At 44.2% G+C, this 26,293-nt stretch overlaps 1 protein-coding gene across 1 annotated transcript in view; it reads left to right on the top strand.

Annotated features, from left to right (window-relative positions):
• The window catches only part of TRPC7 (transient receptor potential cation channel subfamily C member 7), a gene marked incomplete at both ends in the record, with an annotated part of 151,748 nt that overhangs the window by 75,523 nt on the left and 49,932 nt on the right, over positions 1–26,293 (top strand). Inside the window, one exon of the mRNA XM_084252620.1 lies at positions 19,697–19,861. Coding sequence (XP_084108746.1) covers positions 19,697–19,861 — 165 coding nt within the window. The remainder of the gene's footprint in view (positions 1–19,696; positions 19,862–26,293) is intronic.

The following is a 26,293-nucleotide window of genomic DNA, read 5'->3' as shown; positions in this document are numbered from 1 at the left end:
CCCTTAATGGGGGAAAGTCAAAGTAATATTCAGAGCATGTAGATAGAAGATAATATGGCCACCATCTTCAGAAATGCCAGCTACCACAGATGGGAGGAAGTCTTAGAGTTCCTACTTGTGGGGATGCATTGTAGAGATAAGGAGGTGAACTGGAAGATTCTTCATTTATTCAAAGAAAAATTTTTGTCAGTCTAATATGGACACTGTTCTATTATGGATACAGTGCAAGCAAAAAAATGCCCTTATCCATTTAGATTTTACAATCTAATCAGTGACAGACAATGTATAACATAAAGTTTGGTGGTTGTTAAGTGATTTAAAGAGGACAGGACAGGACTGAGAGGAAAGGAGAAGGAAGACCTCTCATGGGGAAAGCATGTTCATGGGAGGGCTCACTGTGCCTCAGGAGTAATGAGATGAGTGAGCTAGATCACAGAGAGCTGTAAAGAAGGCAAGAACCAGGTTCTCAAAAGTCTTGACGATATAGGAAGAAATGATTTTTTTGTCCAAACAGAGTGGGCAGTAGCTGTTGGTCTGCCCTCTTGTCCAGCTGAAGGAGGTTCAGCTGTGAGCAGAAATCCATCCTCACTAGCCAGATGATGCCGCTTCCCTGCTCTTTGGGAGACAAGGAAAAGGGAAATTACACAGTCTACCAACACCCCTGTACCCTCTGACATCCTCAGGTCACTGGGCTTCTGGATACTCAGAGATGGGAGGGGATGCTAGTGCCTTTGCGATGTATCTGAAAATACAGTAAGTAGAAGCTATCCAAATCAGGTCTGGAAAAATATGTAAAAAAAATTCTACATATCTCCAGATGGCTCTGTAAATTAAATTAAACCCACAACTGGCCCAGGAACTTTCCCCATCAAAATTACATTATTGATCATTAACATTTAAAGAGGTTGCAAACAGAATCCTAGACATTGAAATAAATTCTCATTGTCTACTGGTCAGGTTGCATGAATCAGGTGCCCCTGGAGCCTTCTGAGACTGTCTGATGCTGTAATTTAGATGTTGTTGTTCTGCTCTTTGGTAAACGGGAGGACATCACAGGCAGGGGTGCAGGCAAATGTTTGCACACTAGGAGTATCTGGCCCATATAGCTAAAAACAAGTCTATCACAACCCTCCCCTGGCCCCCAAGACACATCTCTTCTCCACCTTGGCGTGCTTCATGATCACAACACCTTCAGGGACTCCCATCTCCTCTCACACCAACCTGAATTATTTGTTTGTCTCTTGACAATCCAAGTTCTGAAGCTTCAGTTGTGATAACAAAAACAACAATAATTTATTAAGAGCTTAACTGGTGCCCTTCACAGGTCAAGTGCTTTGAATACACTCCTCTAGCTCACCATCAATACCGTCATCTCACTTTACAGATGAAACAGATCTTGCCCAGAGACAAAGTCAAGACTTAAAAAGCAGGATCTGACAGCCAGGCTAAAGTCTTTGCAGCTCCTTCTCCTTAACATGCTCTTCTTGACTCTCTTGGTGGCCCTATAGTCTTCATGGCTCAACTCAAGAATCCATCTTCCAGGAAGTCTTTCTTCACTGTCCCTCCCACCTGCTTGGTTGGATGTCCCTTCTCTGCTACTTCATGGCACCCTGGGAAAACCCCTTTTATAGCACTGGTTCAGCAACAGTAAATGTGCCTGTTTTCCTGTCAACCCTGATCGACTGTGAGAGCCAAGAAGTAGAACATTATTTTCAACATTTGTATCTCTGATGTCTGGCCCAGTAGGTATTTCTTAATTGGGTGAATAGATGGGTGGGTAGAAATGTTTGGCACGCAGATGTAACCTTAACTACATCACTATAATTATAGGATTCATCTCCACTTCTAGGACTTATGTTCCACATAGGGACATGCTGAGAAAATGAAAAAGATTTTATTTGTCATGAGTTGATTCAAAATATGACCAAAATTAACTCAACCCATCAAGAAATAGTCCGTGGTTCTATATTTATCATGGCTTGGTGTTGTCCCCTATATGACAAATGGAACTACTTTCTCCTCAAGTAACAAATGCAAGGTCAAGGGGACCTTTGCACTGGCGGCTGAATATTCATATGCTCATCTGACACCTAACAGTAGGGAACCAGCAGACAACTACATAACCAAATTGTGCCTTCACAAAATAAACGATGCATGTTTCCCAGTTTTTAGGGAGTTATAATTTCCCAGAGAAGGGAAAAATTGAAGGTGTCCAGGTTGGAGGTTTGGATAACAGAGTACAGATAGCACCAAGAGAAAAAAAAAATGTTTTTTTAATTTTACTAAGTAAATGGCTCAGGTAGGTGCCAGGTTATTTACTTAAGTGAGCGCCCCTTAACATATCAGAGAGAGGAGAATGAGGCAGAATGACATAAGGACTTGGACACACCCTCTACAGTTCTCTGTGTGCCCTGGAAGTGAAGAACAGAGGTGGCTGCTGGGTTCTCGCCATGGCTACATGCTATCGTTTGCATAAGGCCCAAAGCCATGTGAGAAACAACCTGAAGTCGGCCTAGACCAGGTGTAACTTTGTTAATCAGATTGGCACTGGGAGGTGGAATATCAAGGAAAAGGTTTATTTTTAGGGACAGTCCGAGAGAAAAATTCCAGAAGGAGAAGTCTAGGGGAAAAAAAGAAAACCTTTGTTGTGCAGATAAGCAAGGGTTCTAAGATCAGCATTCCATGGTCCTCAGATCCTCCCTCATCTCCCCTGGAGCCAAGTGGGCGATGCATCAGCAGCTACAAGTATCTACTTAGACTTGGGATTGTGCAGCTCTCTCCATGCAATTTTTTGGAGGCTAAGTCGTGATCAAAAGGAGGTAAAATGAAATGAGGCTAGTGACATTCCACTTGGGATCACGAAAGGTAGAACATATGGGCCTGAGCAAATGGAAGAAAATGGAAGGCATTACTGTACCGGCATCACCTTCCAGTTGGGGAATTGCCCTCTAGAAAAAAGCATGAAAACAGACAGGCATTTCCAGAGTAAACAAGAAGATCTGGAGAGAGACGTGATGAACAAGTAGCTTTCTTTGCCCAAAAAAAGCAGTTGTCCCACACACCAGGAGACATTCAAGGTCCAGGAGGATTCAGTACCACCCTCCACAAGGGGACCCACCAGCTCAACAGGGGATCTTCAGGAGAAAGTGAGCCCCTAAGAAAAGAGCACTGGGCAGAGGTCTGGACCAGCCCAGGAAACTTCCATGCGAGCAGAACAACTCATCACATCACTGACAGTGGGGCAGCCAGAGCAGGCTGCAGAGACCCAACAGTAGCTGTGCCTGGGCGCTGGCCAGCTTGCCTGGAGATGTTTCAGAGAACATTTAGTGACAGGGATAGATGGCGGGATAGATGGCTGAATAGATGGCTGAATCAAGCAGAAATATATAGAAGGAGGTCATTATAAATATATTCTTGCCACCCAGCCTGACAGGATATCAAATCCTCAAGACTGGGGAATTAGCAAGCTTCCCTGAGACAGAGGCCAAGACCATCATTCTCAATGCTCTATCCCCCGTGCCCAAAGGTGCTTGATGCATGGTAGTAATAGGCATTTAACACCTGTCTGATGGACGGATGGAGAGATGGATGTCTACCCACAGGTCTAGGTTTGTTCTCACCAATAGCCCATAACTGTCATTTCAAATTCTTGCACCAATGGCTATGGCATAATTTCAATCCTTCTATGTCATATTATCACAACACTGGTAATAGGAACATTTTTGTAAATGTTGAGAATTTGAAAATTAAAAATTTTTAAAGTGACACTAAAAATTGTGTATATTTCAAATATAACAGCCTATACAGATAAAAGCATCAAGGAAAAAAGAATATCGTCAAAATATATGTTACACATCAGAATTGTAAGATAAATCCCTAAAAGATAAAATTAATTTTAAAGTATTATTTTAAAGTTAGTTTTATAAAATAAATTATAGAGTGTGATGTTAAAAAGTAAAATGCATTACAATACATCACTGCTGAGGTAGATGCACATTTCTCTGTAAGAGCAACCTGGGAAATTCAGGATCATTAAGAGACAGTTAAAAGTAAACTCCAAACCGTTTCCTCTGGTTTCTTCATTTGTCACCAGCCTAATATTCTGATAAGCTGAGAAAGTGTTTGGGTGGGGTGGGGGGAAGTATGACCATCCTACCCTACCACATCATCAACCTAGGACTACAATTTTTATATTACTTGAACGTTATGGTTTATGTTTCAAGAAAGCACTTCCAACCTATCTTTGTCTTCTTTTGTTTAATTAGCTAACAGATTACCTCTATCAATATCTACACTTTTGGATGTACATTGTCCTTGTTGATAAAATCTTTGAACTAGGGTTAATAATTATTCTTGCAAGAATAATTTAGCTTTTTTTTTTTTTTAATAATAATAAATTAGTTGTTTTATATCATTAGGTTTTTTTTTTTGCTTGTTTTTTTTTATTTTTTTTTTATAAATTTTATTGTTATATTCCCCATACAATTGCAGCCCCCCATTCTGACCCCAATCCCTCCCCTCCCGCCCCCGCCCCCCTAAAAGTGTCTCTGGTTCATAGTTTTTTGTTGATTTTGATTTTCACTTTCTTATAGTTATTCATTTTCCTGGTCCCTTATTTAAGTTTTCTAGATTCCTGCTATGAGTGAGACCATCCGGTATTTTTCTTTTTCTTTTTGGCTTATTTCGCTGAGCATGATCCCTTCCAGCGCCATCCATGTTGCAGCAAATTGCATGTGTTTATCTTTTTTGAATGCTGAGTAATATTCCATGGTATATATGTACCACATCTTCTTGATCCAGTCATCTATTTTTGGGCATTTGGGTTGTTTCCAAAGCTTAGCTACTGTAAACAGTGCTGCTATAAACAGGGGGGTGCAGGTGTTCTTTGGAATTGATGTTTCTGTGTCCTTTGGGTAAATACCTAGGAGTGGAATTGCTGGATCATATGGAAGCTCTATGTTTAGTAGGTCCAGAAATCTCCACACAGCTTTCCACAGTGGTTGGACCAGTTTGCACTCCCACCAACAGTGCAGAAGAGTTCCTTTTTCTCCACACCCTCGCCAACATTTGTTGTTGCTAGTTTTTTTAATATGTGCCATTCTCACTGGTGTAAGATGGTATCTCATGGTAGTTTTGATTTGCATTTCCCTGATGACAAGTGATGTTGAACATTTTTTCATATGCCTGTTGGCCATTTGCATTTCCTCTTCAGAGAAGTTTCTTTTAAGCTCTTCTGCCCATTTTTTGACTGGATTATTTTCTTTGTTGTTGTTGAGTCTCATCAGCTCTTTGCAGATTTTTGTGATCAGTCCTTTATCATTAGTGTTGGGTGCAAATATGTTCTCCCAGTTGGTGGGGTTTCTCTTTGTTTTTGTTATTGTCTCTTTTGCTGTGCAAAAGCTCTTTAATTTGATGTAGTCCCAGCTGTTTATCTTTGCCTTCACTATCACTGCTTTGGGTGATGTGTCTGTAAAGATGTCTTTGATGTGCAAATCACGTAGTGTTTCGCCTATATTTCCTTCTATATATTTTATGGTTTCAGGTCTTATGTCTAGTTCTTTAATCCATTTTGAGTTGATTTTTGTGTATGGTGTGAGGTGGTGGTCAAGCTTCATTCTTTTGCATGTAGCGACCCAGTTTTCCCAGCACCATTTATTGAACAAACTTTCTTTGCTCCAATGCATATTCTTTGCTCCTTTGTCAAAGATTAGTTGACCATAAATCTGTGGGTTTATTTCTGGATTTTCTATTCGATTCCATTGGTCTGTATGTCTGTTCTTGTTCCAATACCATGCAGTTTTGATGATTATGGCTTTGTAGTATAGTTTGAAGTCTGGGAGTGTGATGCCTCCATTCCCTTCTTTTTTTTTCAGGAGAGCTTTGGCTATTCGGGGTTTTTTGTGATTCCATATGAATTTCATCAAAAATTGTTCTATTTCTTTGAAGAATGACATTGAAATTTTGATTGGAATAGCATTGAATCTGTATATTGCTTTTGGAAGGATGGCCATTTTAATAATGTTTATTCTTCCAATCCATGAGCAGGGGATGTCTCTCCATTTCTTTGTGTCTTCTTCTATTTCTTTTAACAGTGTTTTATAGTTTTCTTTGTATAGGTCCTTTACCTCTTTTGTTAGATTTATTCCCAAATATTTGATTTTTTTTGTTTCAATAACAAAAGGGATGGTCTTTTTGATTTCTTCTTCTTCAGATTTATTGTTTGTGTATAGGAAGGCTACTGACTTTTGCATGTTGATTTTGTATCCTGCCACTTTACTGAACTGATTGATGAGTTGAATTAGCTTTTCTGTGGAGTTTTTGGGGTTCTCTATGTATAATATCATATCGTCTGCAAATAGTGATAGTTTGACTTCTTCTTTTCCTATTTGGATTCCTTGGATGTCTTTCTCTTGTCTTATTGCCCTGGCTAGGACTTCCAGTATTATATTGAAAAGCAATGGTGAGAGTGGACATCCTTGTCTTGTTCCAGATCTTAATGGAATTGCTTTCAGCTTTTCACCATTGAGAATGATACTGGCCTTTGGCTTGTCATAGATGGCCTTTATGATGTTGAGGTATGTTCCTTGTATCCCAAGAATTTCAAGGGCTTTTATCATGAGTGGGTGTTGCACTTTGTCGAAAGCTTTCTCAGCATCTATTGATATTATCATATGGTTTTTATATTTCTTTTTGTTGATGTGTTGGATAACGTTGATTGATTTTCGGATGTTAAACCATCCTTGTGCCCCTGGAATGAATCCAACTTGGTCGTGGTGAATTATCTTATGGATACATTGTTGGATTCTGATAGCTAAAATTTTATTGAGGATTTTTGCATCAGTGTTCATTAGGGAGATTGGCCTGTAGTTTTCCTTTTTTGTGTTGTCCTTGTTCGGTTTTGGTATTAGTGTAATGTTGGCTTCATAAAACGTGTTTGGTATTGTCCCTTCCTTCTCAATTTTTTGGAAGAGTTTGTGAAGGATAGGCACTAATTCGTCTCTGAATGTTTGGTAGAATTCATTTGTAAATCCATCAGGTCCTGGGCTTTTGTTTTTGGGGAGGGTTTTGATTACCATTTCAATTTCACTAATTGTAATTGGTCTGTTTAGGTGTTCTATTTCTTCTTTATCTAGCTTTGGGTGATTGTAGAGTTGTAGGAATTTGTCCATCTCCTCTAGATTGTTAAACTTGTTTCCATATAACTGTTCATAGTAGTTACTGATTATTCTTTTGATTTCTGCTGTGTCCGTTGTGATTTCTCCTCTTTCATTGATGATCCTGTTTATTTGTGCTTTCTCCCTTTTTTCCTTTGTGAGCCTGGCTAGGGGTTTGTCTATTTTATTGATTTTTTCAAAGAACCAGCTCTTGGTTTCATTGATCTTTTGGATTGTTTTTTTAGTTTCAATTTCATTTATTTCTGCTTTGGTTTTTATTATTTCTTTTCTTCTACTGGTTTTGGGGTTTTTTTGTTGTTCTTTTTCTAGATCTTTGAGCTTCGAGATTAGGTTGTTTCTTTGCGTTCTTTCTTGTTTCTTGATGTGAGCTTCTATTGCTATATATTTTCCTCTTATTACTGCTTTTGCTGCATCCCATACATTTAGGATATTGGTGTCCTCCTTGTCGTTCAATTCAAAAAATTTTTTAATTTCTTCTTTGATCTCCTCATTAGTCCAATGGTCTTCCAGTAGTGTGGTTTTTAATCTCCATGAGGTAGGAAAGTTCCTTGCCTTCTTTTTATGGTTTATTTCTAGTTTGATGCCTTCATGGTCAGAAAAGATGGTTGATATGATTTCAATCTTGGTGTATCTGTTGATGTTTGTCTTGTGCCCCAGTATGTGATCGATCCTGGAGAATGATCCGTGTGCGCTTGAGAAAAATGTGTACTCCGTTTTTTTGGGGTTTAGTGTTCTATAGATGTCTGTTAAGCCCAATTGCTCTAGGTCTTTATTTAGAGCTTTGGTTTCTTTACTTATTTTTTGTCTTGTTGATCTATCCATTGTTGATAGTGGTGTGTTGAAGTCTCCCACTACGTATGTGTTTTCTCTGATGTCTGTTTTCAGAGAGGACAACAGTTGTCTGATATATTTTGGTGCTCCTTCGTTTGGTGAGTATATGTTAATGAGTGTTATTTCTTCTTGAAGTATTGTCCCCTTGATCATAATGTAGTGACCATTGGGGTCTCTTTTTATCTTTTTGAGTTTGAAATCTGTTTTATCTGATATAAGTATAGCTGTTCCTGCTTTCTTTTTTGGTCCATTTGCTTGTAGGATTGTTTTCCATCCTTTAACTTTGAGCCTATTTTTATCTTTTGTAGCTAAATGTGTTTCCTGGAGACAGCAAAAGGTTGGGTTTTGTTTCTTAATCCAGGCTGCAACTCTGTGTCTTTTTATTGAAGAGTTTAGTCCATTTACATTTAGAGTTAATATTGATATGTTAACATCTGTATTTGCCATTGTGTTTGTCTTTCCTTTGATTTTATTTATTTATTCTTTTAATAACTTTTTTTTTTTTTGGCCTTCTTTCATTGTTATTCGTCCCTCTGAGGTTCTGGCTTTAGGACTCCTTGTAGTATTTTTTGGAGTGGGGGTTTAGTTGCAATGAAATTCCGGAGTTTCTGTTTGTCTGGGAAGGTCCATATTCTTTCTTCAAAGAGGAAGGAGAGCTTTGCGGGATAGAGTATTCTTGGTTGGCATCTGTTTTCTTGGAGTCTGTTGACTATGTCCCTCCACTCTCTCCTTGCCCGTAGTGTTTCTTCGGAGAAGTCTGATGTCAGCCTGATTGGTTTTCCTTTGAATGTTATCTGTTTCTTCCCTCTTGCCAGCTTCATTATTTTTTCCTTGTCCTGGATTCTTGGGAGCTTTACTATTATGTGTCTTGCTGTATTTTTCCTTTCGTCGTGGAAGTTTGGTGTTCTTCTTGCTTCTTGTATATCAATTTTCAGCTCCTTCTTCACATTTGGGAAGTTCTCTTCAATTATCTCTTTGAATATTTTCTCTGTTCCTACATCTCTCTCCTCTCCTTCTGGTAAGAATAATTTAGCTTTATGGGGCCTCCCCGGTGGCACAGCGGTTGAGCGCTGGGTTGCAAAGCTGCCCACTGCTTATGCCGGCGCCGGTTCGATCCCCTGCTGCTCCCGGGCCACCGGAGGAGGGTCCCACATGGCGCACAGACCTCTCCTGCCGCCCGCTGCTCCCCTCAGCAGTGTACTTCGGTCCTTCTGCCTGCTCTGCTCCCCGCTCTGGCTCTGGTGAATTCTCTCACCCTCCTGCACTTCTGACTGTACCCAGTGCTTGTATAAACAGGGAAGGAAGGAGAGAAGGAGGGAAAGAGGGAAGGAGGAAAGGAAGGAGGGAAGGAAGGGAGGGAGGGAGGGAGGGAGGGAAAGGAGGGAGGGAAGGAAGGAAGGGAAGGGAGGGAGGGAGGGAGGGAGGGAGGGAGGGAGGGAGGGAGGGAGGGAGGGAGGGAGGAAGGATAATTTAGCTGTAGTTGAAAGTCAGGTTTCCTTTTCTACTTAAGAACCACACAAAGTGTAGGCAGACATTCCGTAAGGCAGCATACCTTTGGTGAAACATTTTACTGTGTGGTATTCCTTTGGACAGGACTTAAAATATAAGTGATTTATAGTTCTGATGTTTATTACAGAAATATTACACCAAGGGAAAAAAAACCACTAGTTTTTCACTTGAAAATTGAACCTAAACCAAAAACTGGAGCTGCATTTTCTGAACCTTTTAAAACTATTTTCAGTTTGTGATGATTCTGGTCATTTACCAAACGACAAACTGAGGTCTGCGAAGTTAACCTACTTGATTTCTCACCAGTCGAGTAGAGCCAGGACTGGCATCCAGGCAAGGCTGACCCCAGAATCTGTGCATGTTCTATAAGCCATAAACAACCGCACCCAAAGACGACCACGGCCATGAGGGAGGCTGCAAAGCTACAGCTCTAATTCGGGAACATAACCAGTCAGACCTGAGCTCAGAGAATTGTCTGGACCTGCGGTTCTTCCTGGAAAGATGTCAATGTCAGGTGGGATTTGGCGAGGGGCCTGAGACCCTGGTAAGATCCTTCAGCAAAGTGGTTTTGTAACCTAATTTAATTTTCAAATTCTCAATGTGATGTGAAGCCTGTACTTAAATCTGGGCTCAGGTGGCGTCCACATCATTCCGGCAGAGTGGTGAGCAGGCAGTTGAGCCCTGGCCAGCTCAGCTTCTGCGCACGTCTGCATGCAGGAGAGAGTGAGCCCAGGATTTCATCTTCAGCATGATGATTCATTCCTTTAGAAAGATGAAGTTGTCGAGGAAACTGGCTTCAAGCCCTTCCCCTTGTGTATTCCTGATTTCTATCTCCACTGGGATTTGGCGGGCCAACAGGCACAAGCAGAGAGAGATGAGATTTCTAACAGAGTCTTGAACTGTGAGGCCCTCAGCCTCTGTGGGCTTAGAGAAACCATCATGGTCCACTGTGCTTTGGTTTGTCTGCTTGATTTTAAATCCACCTTGCAGAAATACCGGCTATGAGTTCAAAATACTATCCTTTAAGTCAGAATGAGCTAGGCTCAAGTCCAGACCCTGTGGTAATACCTTTGCCATTATAAGCAAGTTATTTCATTTCACTGCCTCATGCCCCCATGTTTAAAATAGGGATATAACACCACCTATCGCAAGAAATCAGTGTGAGTATCCAAAAAGATACCATCTATTAAACAGAGAGCTTGACACAGAGAAGATGCTCAATAGATATTAGTTATTTCATTATAATTATTATTACTGCACAGACATCTTGTGGATTGCTCTCAGTCTGCAGTAGTCTGTGGCATACACAGACATTAAACAATGCTTATGCAATCTAAGAGACAATCTTCAAACCCTATTTTAGCCTCACATTTCAATCTTATCCTGCACAAGAAGACAAGCGCCGGGTTAGTTTTCATCACTTTTCCCTGTCTGCCCTCTAGTAAAGATGTGAAGATACTTAAATGTTCATCAGACCCCGAGCAAGGGAGGAGTTCCTATATTTAGAAGTTACTCTGGGGTGATGAGTCAGAGAGAAAATCATGGAACAAATCCCGGAGGCTCCAGAAGAACATCTGATATATCAACCACTCAATAGATGGTCACTAAGTACCTGCTATGTGCACAACATAAAACTTCACACTCTTAGGGACTCAAGGACTGTCCCTCAGAAAATGCAAAAGAGGACCAGATCAGATGTGAACATAAAAGCACAGCTATGCACGACTTGGCCCATAAGCCATGACTGCTAAGTGAGGGGGCCACAGACTAAGAGCAAGGGAGTCCCAGGCATCGCAGGGGGCTCAGGGGCTTGGTGGCACTGGAAGGTGGAGGAAAAAATAGGGTCATGAATGCTAACTAGGATTTAAACCAGAGAGCAGCACAGGCAAGGGGCCTATATAGGCCACGTTTGGAAACAGGATGTAGAATAGCAACATCCCGTTGCCAAAAGGGAAAGCAAAGGAGTAGCTGAAGAAAATCCAAGGTGTGCTAGAAGCTGCTTCCATTTGTCCTATGGTCTTGGGCTAAGGCACAGCCCTAGTGGAGCAGATGGTAGAGAGAGTCACTGCCCAGTTATGGAGAGTGCCTCTTTGACACTGGGGAAGAGCAGAAGCAGTCATCTGGAGCCTGCTAGGGGTTCACTGTGAGCATGCAGCGGGACTCTGGCTGTGACAACAGAGCCAGACTGCAAACCAGTCACCTTGTCAGCATGCTGTGGGCTCCCAGCTGTGCGAGGACTCCTGGCGAGCACTGGAAAAATCACAGTACTTAGCACCTGCCCACCCCCCCACTCCCCGTGGCAGGGGGGGTGGGGGGGTGGGCAGGAAAGGCCCAGTGACATGCATGGCATCTGCTCTCAGGAAAATGGCTCACCCACAGTGCTGGGAGAAGTCCAGTTGCATCCGAGACTGAAGCACAGGCTAGTTCAACAAGTGTCTTAATCAGAAAAGCATTCTCTGTCAGAGAGAAGCTGCTGAGTCAAGGTACAGTCCTTAAAGCAACCCACCAATTTGGGGCATTTGTATAAGTAATCCTGTTGGTTTGGAAATTTGGAGATTTGCTGAAATTGAGGTGGGAGTGTTTTTCATATCCCGCTGTCCCCAGGAAACAGGAAGAGAGTTCTCTTTGAGAATAACAGAGCAAGCTACTCCACTGAGCAGATGATCTCCATGGGGGTGAAGAGTCTCCAGAAATGCACATCTCCACCTGCTGCCCAGGAGCCTTGCAAGATGGCTCACTGAGCAGCTGTCTGGAGGGCCCCCCAGCTGTGCAAACAGCCAAGAAGCATGCCAGGGTGGCTGAGGTGGCAGGGACACAAGTAGAAGAGATGGTAGGGGAGGCTGGAATGGAGGGAGAGAGCTGAGCAGCCACTCAAAGGGAAATCCCCAGCAATGAAGGGGGTGTCTGAGAGATGTTCAGGTGTTCCCCCAAATAGTTTTGAAGGTGGTGCAGGAACAGGGGGTCAGGGTAGCAGTGTGCTGAGCCCGTGCACGTGAAGTAAAGAACCAAAACTTTAATGGAGCTGAGCTCCAAACCCTGTCCCCCTCACCGGCTCAGTTCACGGGCAACCCCTCCAGACGGTGGTATGATATTTTTTCCTTGGTAAGATCTTTAAACTCCTAGCACAACTGCCTTCGGGCCTATGCTCATTGTCAGCATCCTCATCATGGAGGTTTTCCAAGGACCAGTTCGATGGAGACATGAATTCAGTCACTTGCAGGCACACTCATTTTTTATGGTGCACTGCTTTAACTGCAGAGAGCAGATGCTGTATTTTTTACAAACTGAAGGTTTGTGGCAACCCTGCTCTGAGCAAGTCCATAGGCACCACTTTGTCAACAACTTGTGCTCAGTCTGTGTCTGTCACACTTAATTAAGGTACATGCGTGTTCTTTTAGACCATTCTCTGGCACACTTAGTAGACTGCAGTAGAATGTAAATACAATTTTTTATGTACCGGGCAACCAAAACATTTGTGTGGTTCATTTTTCTGTGATACTTGCTTTACCCTGGTGGTCTGGAAGCAAACCCACCCTGTCTCCGAGGTGTGCCCTGTCTCCGAGACTGTTTAGCACATCTTCTGGCAAGCAAGGGAACCTTCAGGCCCTTGCACCCACAGGCCTCTTCGGATGTGCTGACAGGGTCAGAGGTGCTGGGCCCTGCCACTCCATAGGGAACACAAGCAGGGAGGGCCACTGGGTCTTGGACGTGGAACCAGCGTTGCAGTCTCAACAGAGAACTTGTAGCCGCACCACTTCCTCATCCCGACAGCAGCTGGATGCTCACTCCCTGAACACCAAACTAAGAACCACGGGTGGCCTCCAAGAGGCGTTTTTGCTCCAGAAAAGGGTCACATGAGTATTAAGCATGTTAAGTGAGAGACTAAGACTTGCATGAGAGAGGAGAAAGAGCGTCTTGTCTGAGTGGGTGGGCTAAGTTCCCAGGAAGAGACGCATGAAGAGGAGCAGGACCGCAACTCAGGGAGCAGAGCAAACCCAGGGACACCTGAGCTGAGTCTCCCCAGACCAGGGAGGCCAGGACCCTGGTGTCAAGTTTTAACTCAATGTCTTATGCACGCTTCCTGTGCCAGTCTTCTCTTCTTCTTCCTTCTTTCCCTTCTCTTTCTCTTACTCCCCTTCTCCCCAGCTAAAGTCCCCCTGTGTATGTCTCCACCCTGCTGCTTACCCCAAGCAGTGCCAATGGGGGGGGGGGGATTAGCAAAGACCAAACGCCCTCCCAAAAAGGATGCAGCACACAGGGAAGAGAGGCAGCTAGAGTGCTGGTGACAAACCAGGCCAGCCCATCTGCGGTACATCTGAAAGCACAGGCTTCCAGAGATGCCCTCACGCTCAGCAGAAAGAATGAGGCCTGATTCAGAAGAGACGCAGGAAGCTTCAGGTGGGAGAGACAATGTAAGGACACAGAACAGTCACAGTACCATCAGCTTTACAAATGGCACGATAACAGTTTGCACATTCTCTAGAAAGGATGACATGAGAAAACTAAGAAAATGTCCATCATGCGCTCATCACAGGGTCTAAGCCATATGAAGGCCCCATGACTGATTGCTTTCTATTCTCTCCGGTATGACAAGGAACCAAGGCCAGGAGTGGCTAAAGTCCAAGCCAACCAAATCAGGAAACTTCCAAGACCTCAGGCTGTGAAATCAGATAAACCAGGTCAAAAACCTGATTGTGCCACTTTCCAGCTGCAGTTCTAGAGGCACCTGGAGCTGACCCAGCCTCCTTTTCCTCTACAAGATGAGTGTGATAATACACCATTTGTGCATGAGGACGTATAGAATATACACATTTGGGTAGGGTTATCACAAAGGTCACAGATAACATAAGTAAAGTTCCTTCATATAGTAGGTGCTCAACAAATGACGCTGGAAACATTCTGTGACTTTAAAACTTTTGAGGCTGCCTGGAAGAAGCATGTCAGGTTCCACCCAGAGCTCCGAGCCTCACGCCTTCCTCCTCTCATCCACCACCGCCATGGTCATCCTCCCCTAGTGGCCACTTAGAAGCTGCATGGCTAAGTGAAAATGCTCAACAGCATGGGGACTCTCTTGGTCCCATACCAGAATGTCCATCAAGGAAAACTTAGTAAAGATGACAATTTCTGCTTTCTTTATTGTTAATGAAGCACACCAAGTTCTCTAGGCAACGCCAATGCCCACCTTGAACCCTGACCCTGTGCTGAGCACCCCACACGTTTTCCTGTCATGGCTCAGAAAGCTAGGAGCAGTGACATGGCTTCCCTGGGGTGACATAGCTCAGAAATGGCAGATCTGGGATTTTATTGATCCTGGAAGATCCAGGCTCAGACTCTGAGCACAAAGCTACTCAGCAAACTACCAGCACAGAGAAGGGCAGTTTGAGGGTCAGATTAGACTCTCAGGGTAGACAGAAAGTACCAAGTAGCGAGGCTCACTGTGGTGAGGCTCACAAGGAGAGGGACCCAGGAGGAAGCACGCCAAGTACACCTGCTGATGAGATGAGCACCCGTGAGGGAGGGTCTGCTCTGGTACTGGCAAGGTGTTTCCACCGCCCTTCCGTCCAGTCTCAGGGAGCACCACCTGCACGGGAACTGCATTTTCTGTATTTCCAGTACTGGACACAGTGCCTGCTGAAAGGGCATACAAGGAAAAGTTTGTTGAATGAATAAATGAATGAACAGACATATGGATAAACCAACAAACTAAACTCTTAAATGACTGACACCTCCATTTCTCCTTTTCCCTCCTTAATGCCCAGGACATGAAAGATTTGCCAAGATAAAACGGGTAAAAGAAAATTAGCACCATAGAACCCAAACCTAGGAACGCTCCAGATAGGAAATGCACCCAAGAATTATTCTAATTTAGATGGATCGTCCACACTAAGAAAAGCCACTGATGGGTGGCACAGTATCTCTAGCCTTATACCTGTACAGTTTCCAGCTGACAAAGAAACGATAAACAAATGCTGATGAGCTAAGTGGAAAAGCTTGGCCACAGTCCCACTGGACATCAGTGGAGGTTCCCCTCATTGATCCTTATAAAAGAAAGTCATTTTCTCCACAAGCACTGGATATCATAAATTTTTCTCCAGCTAAGTTATTCCTCAGCTTATCATATCATGCATTGCCACATCTCATTATTCTGAAAAGGAGGCCTATTGTCAAAGAGAAAAATGTGTACAGATGGGATATGGAAATCACGCAGCCTCCAAACCTCTGGGTCCCAAATGCAGCCCTTATCCCCTCCCCCAAAAAAGGCAAAATGTAGGACTTAAAAGCCAAAAAGGCTCAGGAAGGGAGAGGTGTTAAGGGAGGGAGGAGAAGAGCCTTCCAGATAGCATTACGTGCACTGCTCCTCCCTGATGGGGGCTTCGAAATCAGCAGACAGGTGAGCACCAGGGCCGAGCCAAGCAGACTTGCTGGTGACCTGGACTGCCCGGGCGACACAGCCCACTGTGAGCTAATGGCCTGGATAAATCCAGCTGCACTTTTGGTAAAGGAAGAGGAGCGAGAAAAGAGAGAGGGGGTGGCTTTATTCCACCTGGTTAGGCTACACGGACCTTTCTAAAGGTGCCAGCACTTCAAGAAAGTCTTCTGTAACAAGGAACAGGAAGCAGGAAGAAATAAGAGGAAGAGGGAGAGAAGAAACAGGAAAGGAGAGTCGTGGACTGAGTTTTAGTTATCAGGTTTTAGTATTTGCCATGAAGTGCTCTATGCGCTTTACAAATACTAACTCACTTAATCCTCATTATCAGCTATATTTTGCAAAAGAGAGAAGCCTGGCATGAAGACAATGATCTAAGAGCATATGGCCAGCATGTGGCGGGGCCAGGATTCGAACCTGGCAGTACCAGTCCGCACCCCGCATCAGGAAAGACTTAGATTTTGCAATAATGCATGCTGCCCATGGGCGTGCCATCCCATGAAACCAGAAGTTAAAGGCTGTTGATAGGTCGTCAACAATTATCTATTCTTAAGACATCAGACATTTCTTTAGGAGTTACTATAAAGCAGAGAAGCATGAAGGGGATGGTTTTCCTTGAGATGTAAAAGAGAAACAGTAGCCCAAGCATTAATTAAAGGCAAAATAAAGGCCCAGATTTGGTCAGTGCACCCAAGAGCCCCCACAGTGTGATTTTCTCCCTGTCACCAGGGACGGGGAGGAACAAGTTCAGGGGAGATGTTAACAGAAGATTAGTTTGGGGTACAATGGCCACTAGGATAACTAGGCTGGGATGAAGTCAAGGACCGGCAGCTACTTGAACTCTGGTCTCTCCTGAGTCTCAGGCCCAGCTTCCCAGTCTGGCTCTTCCCACCAGCCTCCTTTTCCACTATAGGAAATTCTCACAGCTCTCACAGCTCTCTCCTGTATCTCTGTGCAATTTAACTTCTCTGACTAGCTCCCCACCTCACCCAGTTCTGTGGACAGTTAGCCCAACTTTGGGTGTGGTTTCATTTATTTTCTCAATGCATCTGCTTAGCTCCATGGAAGCCCATCGTAAGAGAGTCTCAGCTCCAGGCCGTCACAAACTCTCCGCTGTGGAGAGTGTGGATCATGCTGTTGGGAAAAACAAGGTGGTGGCATCAGTTCTTCACATAAAGAAATTTCCTAGAAAGTGCCACACTCGGTCCAGAACTGCCAGGGGCAGGAGTGGCCTGTGCAGCATTAGGAGCATCCGGCCTTTGATCATTCCTTCCTCTGTGAGCTACATGCCAAAGCAGGCAAGCCTGAGACAATATCGACTTTCTGAGCTCCCACAGCTTCTAGCTGTGGAGTTTTCCTCCATGGCTTCCTCTCTGAACCTGCTTTTGAAACTTCTCCCACACCCAGTTCTTTCTGCCTTTATTCCCTGGCTGAGCGCCCTTTTGGTCCAGGTTGTCTAGCATCCTGTTGGTGTGCCTCACGTTACTTTCATCTTCCTTGGTCAGGGGTGACATTTTTCTATGTACTTTTCTGCTTAAAGAGTACAGTGGCAAAAAGTGCTTTGCTGGACACTGTGCTGTATGTCACGGGGCTGTCTCCAAAGGCACACGCTCAGAGAGGTGCCCACATAAAAAGAAACAACTTTGGTGTCAGCTTCCAGATGCTATCAGCTTTCTGGGAACATTATAATTTATCCACAAATAAGCAGCGTGTTCAGGGCCAGGCTTCTTTAAGAGTGAGAAAGAGCTGCAACTCTGGAAATTAGCAAAGGTCAGATCAGAGGGGAGGGATGGGTCTGCAGGAACCGCCCTTGTTTAGGCGGGACCACTGTCTTCCTTTGAGGCAGGGATGGCTAAGTGGGTTTGGTCCCCACAGCGTTGGCATAGATCCCGCCACCCTCCCCCCCACCCCCTGCCACCTCTGCTGCCCTATCTGCTATGCTGACTGGCCTGCTGGAGTTAGCAGACGCAGTGGGACCAATGGACCCTCCCTGATCCACAGAGGCCAATGGTGGGGATTCAAGCAAGTCCTTCCAGAGCAGCTGCACTGTAGGGAGTTGTGGAGCCAGCGGGTTTCTCCTGCTGTTTTATGGGCATATCCACCTTCTAATCAGACTGCAAATTTCTCCAGAGCAGGGCCAGTCCAGCACCCACAGAAGGTGGAGAAAGCAAACTGACTGCCTCTCACAGCCTTGCGCCTCCTCCCGGCCTCTGGGGCCTGTGCTGTGGCCGGCTCTGAGAATTACTGACAGGTCTGCTAGATGTTCTGTGTGTGCTCAGCTTTGTTGTGCAGCAGAAAGAGCTCAGGAAAGCATAGCGCCCGCCTGCCTGGAGTATTCCTTGCTCTTTTATTGGAGGAAAAGAGCACAATAGTTGCTGGGAAGCCAACAACACTACAGGAAAGCCTTGCTTGCGGCTAACATCTGAATAAGACTCTTATGAAGGGCTGCTGCTGCAGGGCCATATAAACCTTGATAGAATCCTCCCAGATCACTGAGCTGCTACTGCGAGTTTCCAAAATCTAGAAATAAGGACATGCAGAATTTTTTTAAATAGTTCTATTTATACTGGTTTTATCATGAAAGGAAAATGTTTTGCATTTCCCAGAAATCGTACACGTCCTCTCAACACCCAATGGGAGATAATGACTGCCATAAGCTCCAGGACACCCAGCCAAAAAGTTAGTTCCCTTGAAGAATGCCTGGTCTATCTGCCCTAGTTCAGGGCCCAGCTCATGGCCCAGGAGCTATCCTTAGTAAGTCAAAGTGCAGAATTACCAAAAGCAAATAATGACTTCCTCCTGTTACAGGAGGAAAATAAGCTAATGAGTATCATTTTCTCAAACATAAGCTTTATTCCCCTAAGTTTTACTTTACTACTACCTATTACCAGTTTCCACTGACCAGGAATCAGAAGCAACTAAACAAATGCCCAAGAAGAAACAAATGTGTGCAGAAATGGGGTGTTTGGTAGCAGCAACTCAGGTTCTCTTGCTGGAGCAAGGAGAAAGAAGAAGACAAGGTATATGAATCCAGACGTGTCCCCTGGTCTGATGAGAGGCTGTACAGGGGAAAGACAATGTGTCAGAGCTCAGTGCTCCAAGGACCCAAGCCAAATACCACTGACTCCCAGGGAGAAAATACTGAGGAGTTTGAATACATCCTCTGCAGCTGGACAAAGACTCTGAGACTTTTCCTTAGACTACACAAAAAAAAGGGGGGGGAGGGGAGACTTTCCACAATATCTCATTTAATTCTGTAAGACAAGGCTCTGTTTTGGAGATGACAACATTGAGGCTCAGAGCAATGAAGTCACTGGCCGGAGTAGCCAAGTCCATCTAGCTAGTAAATAGTAAAGCAAAGCTCAAACCCAGGTGGGCCTCCAAAACCCCATTTAGCACCATCCATTCCTGCTGTTGCTTCCCAAATGAACTCTGCCCAGAAATCAGTCTCCCTGGACTGGAGACAAACACTGTTCAAAACGCTGGCTACATTTCCTGTGCCTGAGACTCCTCCAGGGCCTCACCTGCTCAGAACTGGTGCAGCCAGTTCTGTGTGGCCACAGCAGAGACCCCAACATCTCAGCATCTGAGGGGCCCAGCAGGTATCTGACCCAGCAGCTTCAGCTCTAACACCCAAGCCGCCCCTCAGATGGAAGTTTCACTCCCCAGCTACTCAGCGGTCATATATTGTTCAAGTGCTACTGATGCCATTTTCCTCTTTGCGTTTTGTTATGTTTTTGTTTTGTTTTTACAGTTCGTTGCTCATCCTAACTGTCAGCAGCAATTGCTTACCATGTGGTATGAAAATCTCTCAGGCTTACGTCAACAGTCTATCGCTGTGAAATTCCTGGCTGTCTTTGGAGTCTCCCTAGGCCTCCCTTTTCTCGCCATAGCCTATTGGATTGCTCCGTGCAGCAAGGTACAGACCGCTTAAGGTGCATGTCGTTTGCAGTTATTTCTTTTCTCTGCTTAGCATGACCTCAAGTCCAATTTGTTCAAATCTTGAGCTGATTGTTTCTCACATTTAAAGAAAAAAGTTTTGAGATAAAATGAAGCAGAAAACCATAGAAGAAATGTTGACCTGTTTTAAGTCATCATTTTCAGGAGAGGGGAATAATGATAAAATGGGAAATTTTCGAAATGCAAGGTGTAATTTGATTAATAATAGAATAGAAAGAGAAGACAGGCACTTTTCCCCTTCTGATTATGCAACATTTAAGATGAGCCCTGGAAATGTCCTCCATGTGTACAACAACGGTAACAGGAATAGCCAGCACTTATTGGTACTCTCCTTTAGCTAAGCTTTCATGGAATATCTTATCATTTTACCCCCTCAAGTATATTATGATCTGTGTATTTTATGAAGTAGATTCAGAAAAGAGAAATAACTTGTAAGTTAAGAGTCAAACAAATCTTCTGCTGAGATGCTGCAGACCCATCTCGGCATCTTCCTAGTTCCCTGGCTTCCTTGATTGGGTTCTGGCCAACATGGGCAGCTAATTAGGTCACAAAAAAAAAAGGAAAAAGAAGAAGGAAAGAGGAGGTTAGCTCAAAAGGCACAGAGCTTGGTTCTTTGATCACAGGGGAGGGGGACTGTCTGGTGCCTGCTGGGAATAGAAGGAACAGAGCCTTCGGGTGCCAAGCTGCCACGCCCCCCATCCCACCAGCCACTTCACCCAAAGCCACAGAAAGCACCTGCGTTCACTCCAGCTTCAGGCAAGAGTTAGCACCTGTAAGACCAAACCAAGCAGAAATTTTGAAATATGTTCCATGGGTTTAAGACGGTCACTAAAGATTCCAAAACTGCATTTACCTAGTGATATATTTTGAAAGGAATTAAGCTTAAGTAATAGCACTCGGTTGAAGAAATATAACTACAGGGAGATTAGCTCCACAGGAAATGTGATTAGCTAATGAGGTTAATAAAAGTGTCATCAGTGAATGGGCCCTCTTGTCAACTCCCCTAAGAGGGGACTCATGCCAGGATGAAGGTCCCAGACTGCAGGGCTGCAGAGGCAGCCCCCTCATCACAAAGGCAATATACTGACTGTCTAAGAGCAGGAGAGGGTTTACAGGGAAAGACTAGGACCCAAACTCCTTTGCGGAAAGGTTTTAGAAAGAAAAGTGCTCATACCGAGTATTTGTAGCCTTCAACCTTATAGATTAAGAGTGTTGTGTCTTTTGTCTCTACCATGCCCTGGATTTCTAAATCAGAATTCCCCAAATGATACACACGTAGGTGAAGGCAATTTTTTTCTGGCCTTGGAAGTTGAAAAAGCATGCTGAGTGGGAGCAGGGGGCGGGGGGAGAGAACTACCCATATTTAAAGCTGTGTTAGAGCTGGTTGTTAGTTTTAGGCACATTTTCGAAGTGGAATTTTCTAGCCTACACTGTAAGTTTAATCATTGCCTTCACCCAGTGCACAGATGAATAGAGATACTTGTCTCCAAATCTCTCCAAGCCCCAAACTGACTCTAGACTGCTCAATCATTAAAATAATACTGATAGGGCCTCCCCGGTGGCGCAGGGTTGAGCGCTGGGTTGCGAAGCTGCCCGCGGCCTCTGCAGCACCGGTTCTATCCCCGGCTGCTCCCCAGACACCGGAGGAGGGTCCCACATGGCGCGCAGACCTCTCCTGCCGCCCGCTGCTCCCCTCAGCAGTGTACTTCGGTCCTTCTGCCTGCTCTGCTCCCCGCTCTGGCTCTGGTGAATTCTCTCACCCTCCCGCGCTTCTGACTATACCCAGTGCATGTATAAACAAAACAAACAAATAAATAAAGCATGCCTCTATAAAAAAAAATTAAATTAAAAAAAAAATTAAAATAATACTGATAGCAACTTGGTAGAGGAAACACTGCCAACCCTCACTTTTGTAATAAAACTAAATGTGACAGCTTCCAGGAACCTAGAACTAGCCAACGCCAGCTAATTGGTTTGCCTCTGTAGTTGCCTAGGACAATATTCATAAAGAAATAAGGCAGCTGCTGACTAAAGTCTTTAGATTTCAGTAGTTCTGAGAATAATTTTGGCCAATACTATTCATATGTGATCAACCATTTACCAAAAAAAAAAAAAAAAAAAAAAAAAAAAACCACCTTCTGTGTAAGAGGAGGGAAGTCTGGACTTTCTTGGACCCAGTAAATCCATGCCATGTCACATTGGAATGTTAGGGTAGGATACAGAGAAAGGTGCTAGAATGCTCTGGAAGAAATGACTGTAAGAAGGTTTGACCCCAGGGATAAAGCTTCATCTCCTTTGTTCAGATACATGTCCAAATGACATTTGAAGCTCTTGAAGCTTCCAGTGAGACTAATAAAACAGAACGCACAGATAAACATAAGCTACTCATGAAGCCACTTGAAGTGTCTGTGTACTTTCTGGGCTCTATGTCTGAGAGGCATGCAGCGAGGGTATGTCCACAGCTGAGTGGCAAGTCTGTGGCATGAAATGATTCTTGGCGGCACCGCTCATTACAAGGAAAGATTCCCTCATTAAAGAGCTTGTCAAACTTGCTCTGAGGCAGCCACAGACAGATAAAACAGCCAAGATATTTTTAGTCTTTCACCATTTAGAAAGAAATCTTTCAAGTTTGGCAAAGATATTATATTAGTGGGGATTACAGAGGGGTCACATCTACCATGTGAAGAAATAAGCCCTCTTCAGAAGCTCCTGATACTGGGAATACTTTGTCCTCCCAAGAGGAACAGCTCAGGGGAAGCATCTGCTACTGTGCTATTCCACCTCCCCAGGGTCACAGCTTTTATACAGCTCTCTGGTAATTCTATGAAAAAGCCAGTATCATTCCACCAATTTCACGTTCTAATGACATTATTATTCCTCCCCCAAATAAGTTAGGCCTTGATATTCTTTAATCAGTGATTAATAAAATGTCACTGCTAAATTTCACCAATCAGTCCATGTCTACCAATATCTACTACTGAGGTTTCTGTTTCACAGCTATTAGCACATTTATTTCCTAACAGTTGCCATCCTAATCTAAGGACTATTTGGGATACCAAAGTTACTTAATTAGTTTGTAAAGATGACCTCATTATTTCTTTCCTATCGAATTCCCAAACTGTCGATTCTATTTTTACATAGTTTCTGAGGGGCCCCCGGAAAGGCAGCTAAATAAGGTTGTAACGTTAAGGGTGTCGACAGAGGTTCGGCTTACTAACATGGTGGGAAGGAGGGAACCCCGTCACAGGTGTGCAGATGCGGTGGTGACCACAGGTCTGGAGCAGGGCTAGGTCTGTCAGAGCCAATAGAGAACCAGGTGATATCTTCTATCATTTCTCATCCTAACCGCCAATGCAGTGAAATGAGGCAGCCCACAGATCTGCACGGACCTCCTGGAGAGCTCTTCATCCTCTCAACATGGTCTCCAATGCTGAAGGGCCTCTGACTGACTGGGTTGTTTTCCATCCTTTGCTATTACCTTCTGAATCATCATTTAGGTTGTTTGCTAGAATCTGAGAGCTGAGAGAATAACAGTCACCCTCAAGGGCCCAAATAATATTTCTTTAGGGCCCTTCTATAGGTAGGCTGGGACAGAAGTTGGCATCATGAAAGTATTGAGGAACCACACAAGTTCTAATAATAAAGGTTCAAGAGAGGAAGCTGATTTTCTCCATTACCTGCTAACTTCACTGTTCAATTATCTTTATAAATTAGTCCCAGGTCTCAGGCAGGGAGAGCTATAAAAAAACTTTAGACTCCTACTTGATGCCTTTGTAGTTGTAAGCTATCAGTCTTTCCTGCCACATAACTCTTGCTTGGAGAAATAGCAAAGTGCCAGTTGTCACTCTCAAACCACCCACCCCCTCTACCCCATCCCATCTCAAACAAAAACAATCGGTGGGGAAGGAACCAGGGACTCTGCAGCTTCTAAAGACCCAGCTTTGCCTTGCCAAAGCTGCAGTGTTTATAACAGGGTCCTCAAACCATGTGGTGCAAGGCCTATCAGGAGAGGACAAAGGCTTCTGTGTTCTCTTCATTTGTTCTACCAGAAGAGTTCATTAAAGACAATCACCACAATTTTGGAAGCACTGCCACAGAGAAGAAATTTCTGCCAAGAAATGGAGCAAATTTTTTTGTTCTTATATTACCAAAGCGTCTGCCCTCAAATCCAAAAGAAGAGTCCTGCACCAGTTCCCTGCTGATAAAGGATTTTATTATTATTATTACTATTAACGAAGTACCATTGTTTCACATCTCTGTTAATATTTTGACATTATAGGATTTCTCCCCTTCGGCGTGGTCACTGCAGCTCTCCCACCACCAAAGCACCCATACTCCTCTCCCAGAGCCCATCACCTCATCCCTCCCTTCTCCCCCCCGCCCCCCCCCCCCCACCTCTCGTCAATGTCTCAGATCTAGGGCCAGTTTTTAGGGATTGGTTTTGTAGCCTGTCTTTGTTGTAGAGTGCCGGACTGCTTCTCATTTACATACTTAGCCCTCTCTGAGTGCTCCAATATTCTTTTCCCATCTCTCTACTTCCGACCACAGGTTTCAGATGGTCTCTCTCCCCACCAGAAGATCCGTAACTCTGAAGCAAAGCCCAACTCTTATAAGCATCCTTTACCCTCATTACCTTTAGTGCCCAACATCAAGCTGCACATGGATTAATAACCCCTGATGGCTCAGGCCATAAATACATAAGGATCTGGATAGGCCCACCCTTTGTGGACCTTTGCATATAAGCTTTTCAAGAGTCAGGCAACTTTTTGTTTTAAGTATCCCATTCAAGGAAGCCCCTGAGGCCCTCCAGTGCCACAAATGGGATGCTTCCTATGTATCCTATCAACTCTGTACCACAGGGACTATTTTATCCCCATTTTACAGATGAAGAAACTGAGACACAATGAGATTAAGTAACTTGACAAAAACTGTGGAGCTGTAATTTAAACCTAGGGTCTACAGCTCTCCAGACCCACATTAACCACTGTATTCACATACACAAGCTCACACACACAGGCATGCACGCATACCCTCTCCTACCCCAGTCACAGCAGCAATATTACAACCTTCAATGCTGAAAGCCAACAACTTCCTGCTAGCTAACTGACATTGGAAGGGGCTTGATTTAGAGTTTTAGAGCTGGTAGGACTTTTCGAGAGGAGGAATCAAAACCACCATTAAGACAAACTCTACTCCTTTTCTTTCCCTACAAGCCCTCCCTCACATCCCACTATCACTAAGCACCTCTTCAGGCCCCAGTCAGAGGCCTAAAAACATCCTGATTAGAGACACCTAATGGACAGCCCAGGGTTCACCAAAAAAGGAGGATTCCGGAGCTCTGGGTTAACCTTTTCAAATAAGAATTTTGGAGGGAGCACGCAGAGGACTCTGCCACTAATTTAAACAGGAGCTAACACCTGAAAACCTTTTGCCTTGAAGATGTGCATGTTTCTTTTTGGACTGTTTGACCCGAGGTTTGCTTTTCTCAGCTTTCCAACCTGTATAGGACAGCTTGCTTGAAATCACTGGCACCTGGATGTGAGTGACGTGGCATTTGGAGAGAGGGACTCTGGTGGCACAGACTGAGAAGAGGGGCAGAAAATATTTCCAGAAAGCTCTACTGCAGTCCTGGCCCACTTTGTGGTGATGTGGCGGCAGGTTCCACTTGATGCTAACCTTGTGGTTAGGGTTAAGTGCCCAGGGGCATGGAACAGAGGGGTGCCAACCAGGAAAAGCAGGTGCCCACCACTGAGGGCTGATCGGAGTTTACATGGAGCTAATTCAGTAGCTACTCAATTGCTCTCACATTCATGCATTTCCTATAGTATAAGAACGAACCCAGGAAGCGTGGGGGGAGCCAGAGACTCGGATACTACAAGCCTGGATTTCCTAGTATGTTCTCAGCTCTGAAGGTCCAAGTAATAACACAGCTGTTGTAGTCCATGGTTCAGACCCCCCAGTTCAGCTGTGCACATAGAGGGGGCCATGGCCTGCATCTCCGAAGGCTCTCTGTCTCTTCACATCTAAAGCTGTTATCTGAGCCAGCTTCAGTGATCTGCCAGCTAAGAGCTGACGGCATCTATTAGTTCACTTTTCCTCTTTCTTTTGGCTCACCTCATGGCCTTGTGAAAGAAGGACATTTTCCTCAAGTGCAATTTGCTTCAAAAACTCTTTGTGAGACAAATAGGGAATGTCACACCAAAAAAGAAAAGCCACTGAAATGATTTGATCTCATCTGACCTTTATCAAAGTTTTATCAAGTAACAAAATGTATTCAAGTTTAGAAGAAAAATAGGAAAGAAGTGTCAATTCCAAATTCCCTTTCCACCCTGTGGGCTAGATCAAGGGTAAATCGAGCCCAGGGTACCTTCCACATCACGGCAGGGCCTCA

Source organism: Talpa europaea, assembly GCF_964194135.1.
Source record: "Talpa europaea genome assembly, chromosome: 13".
NCBI classification, from domain to species: domain Eukaryota; kingdom Metazoa; phylum Chordata; class Mammalia; order Eulipotyphla; family Talpidae; genus Talpa; species Talpa europaea.
The sequence above is the reverse complement of the archived record's forward strand: the minus strand, read 5'-3'. Positions and strand labels throughout refer to the sequence as shown.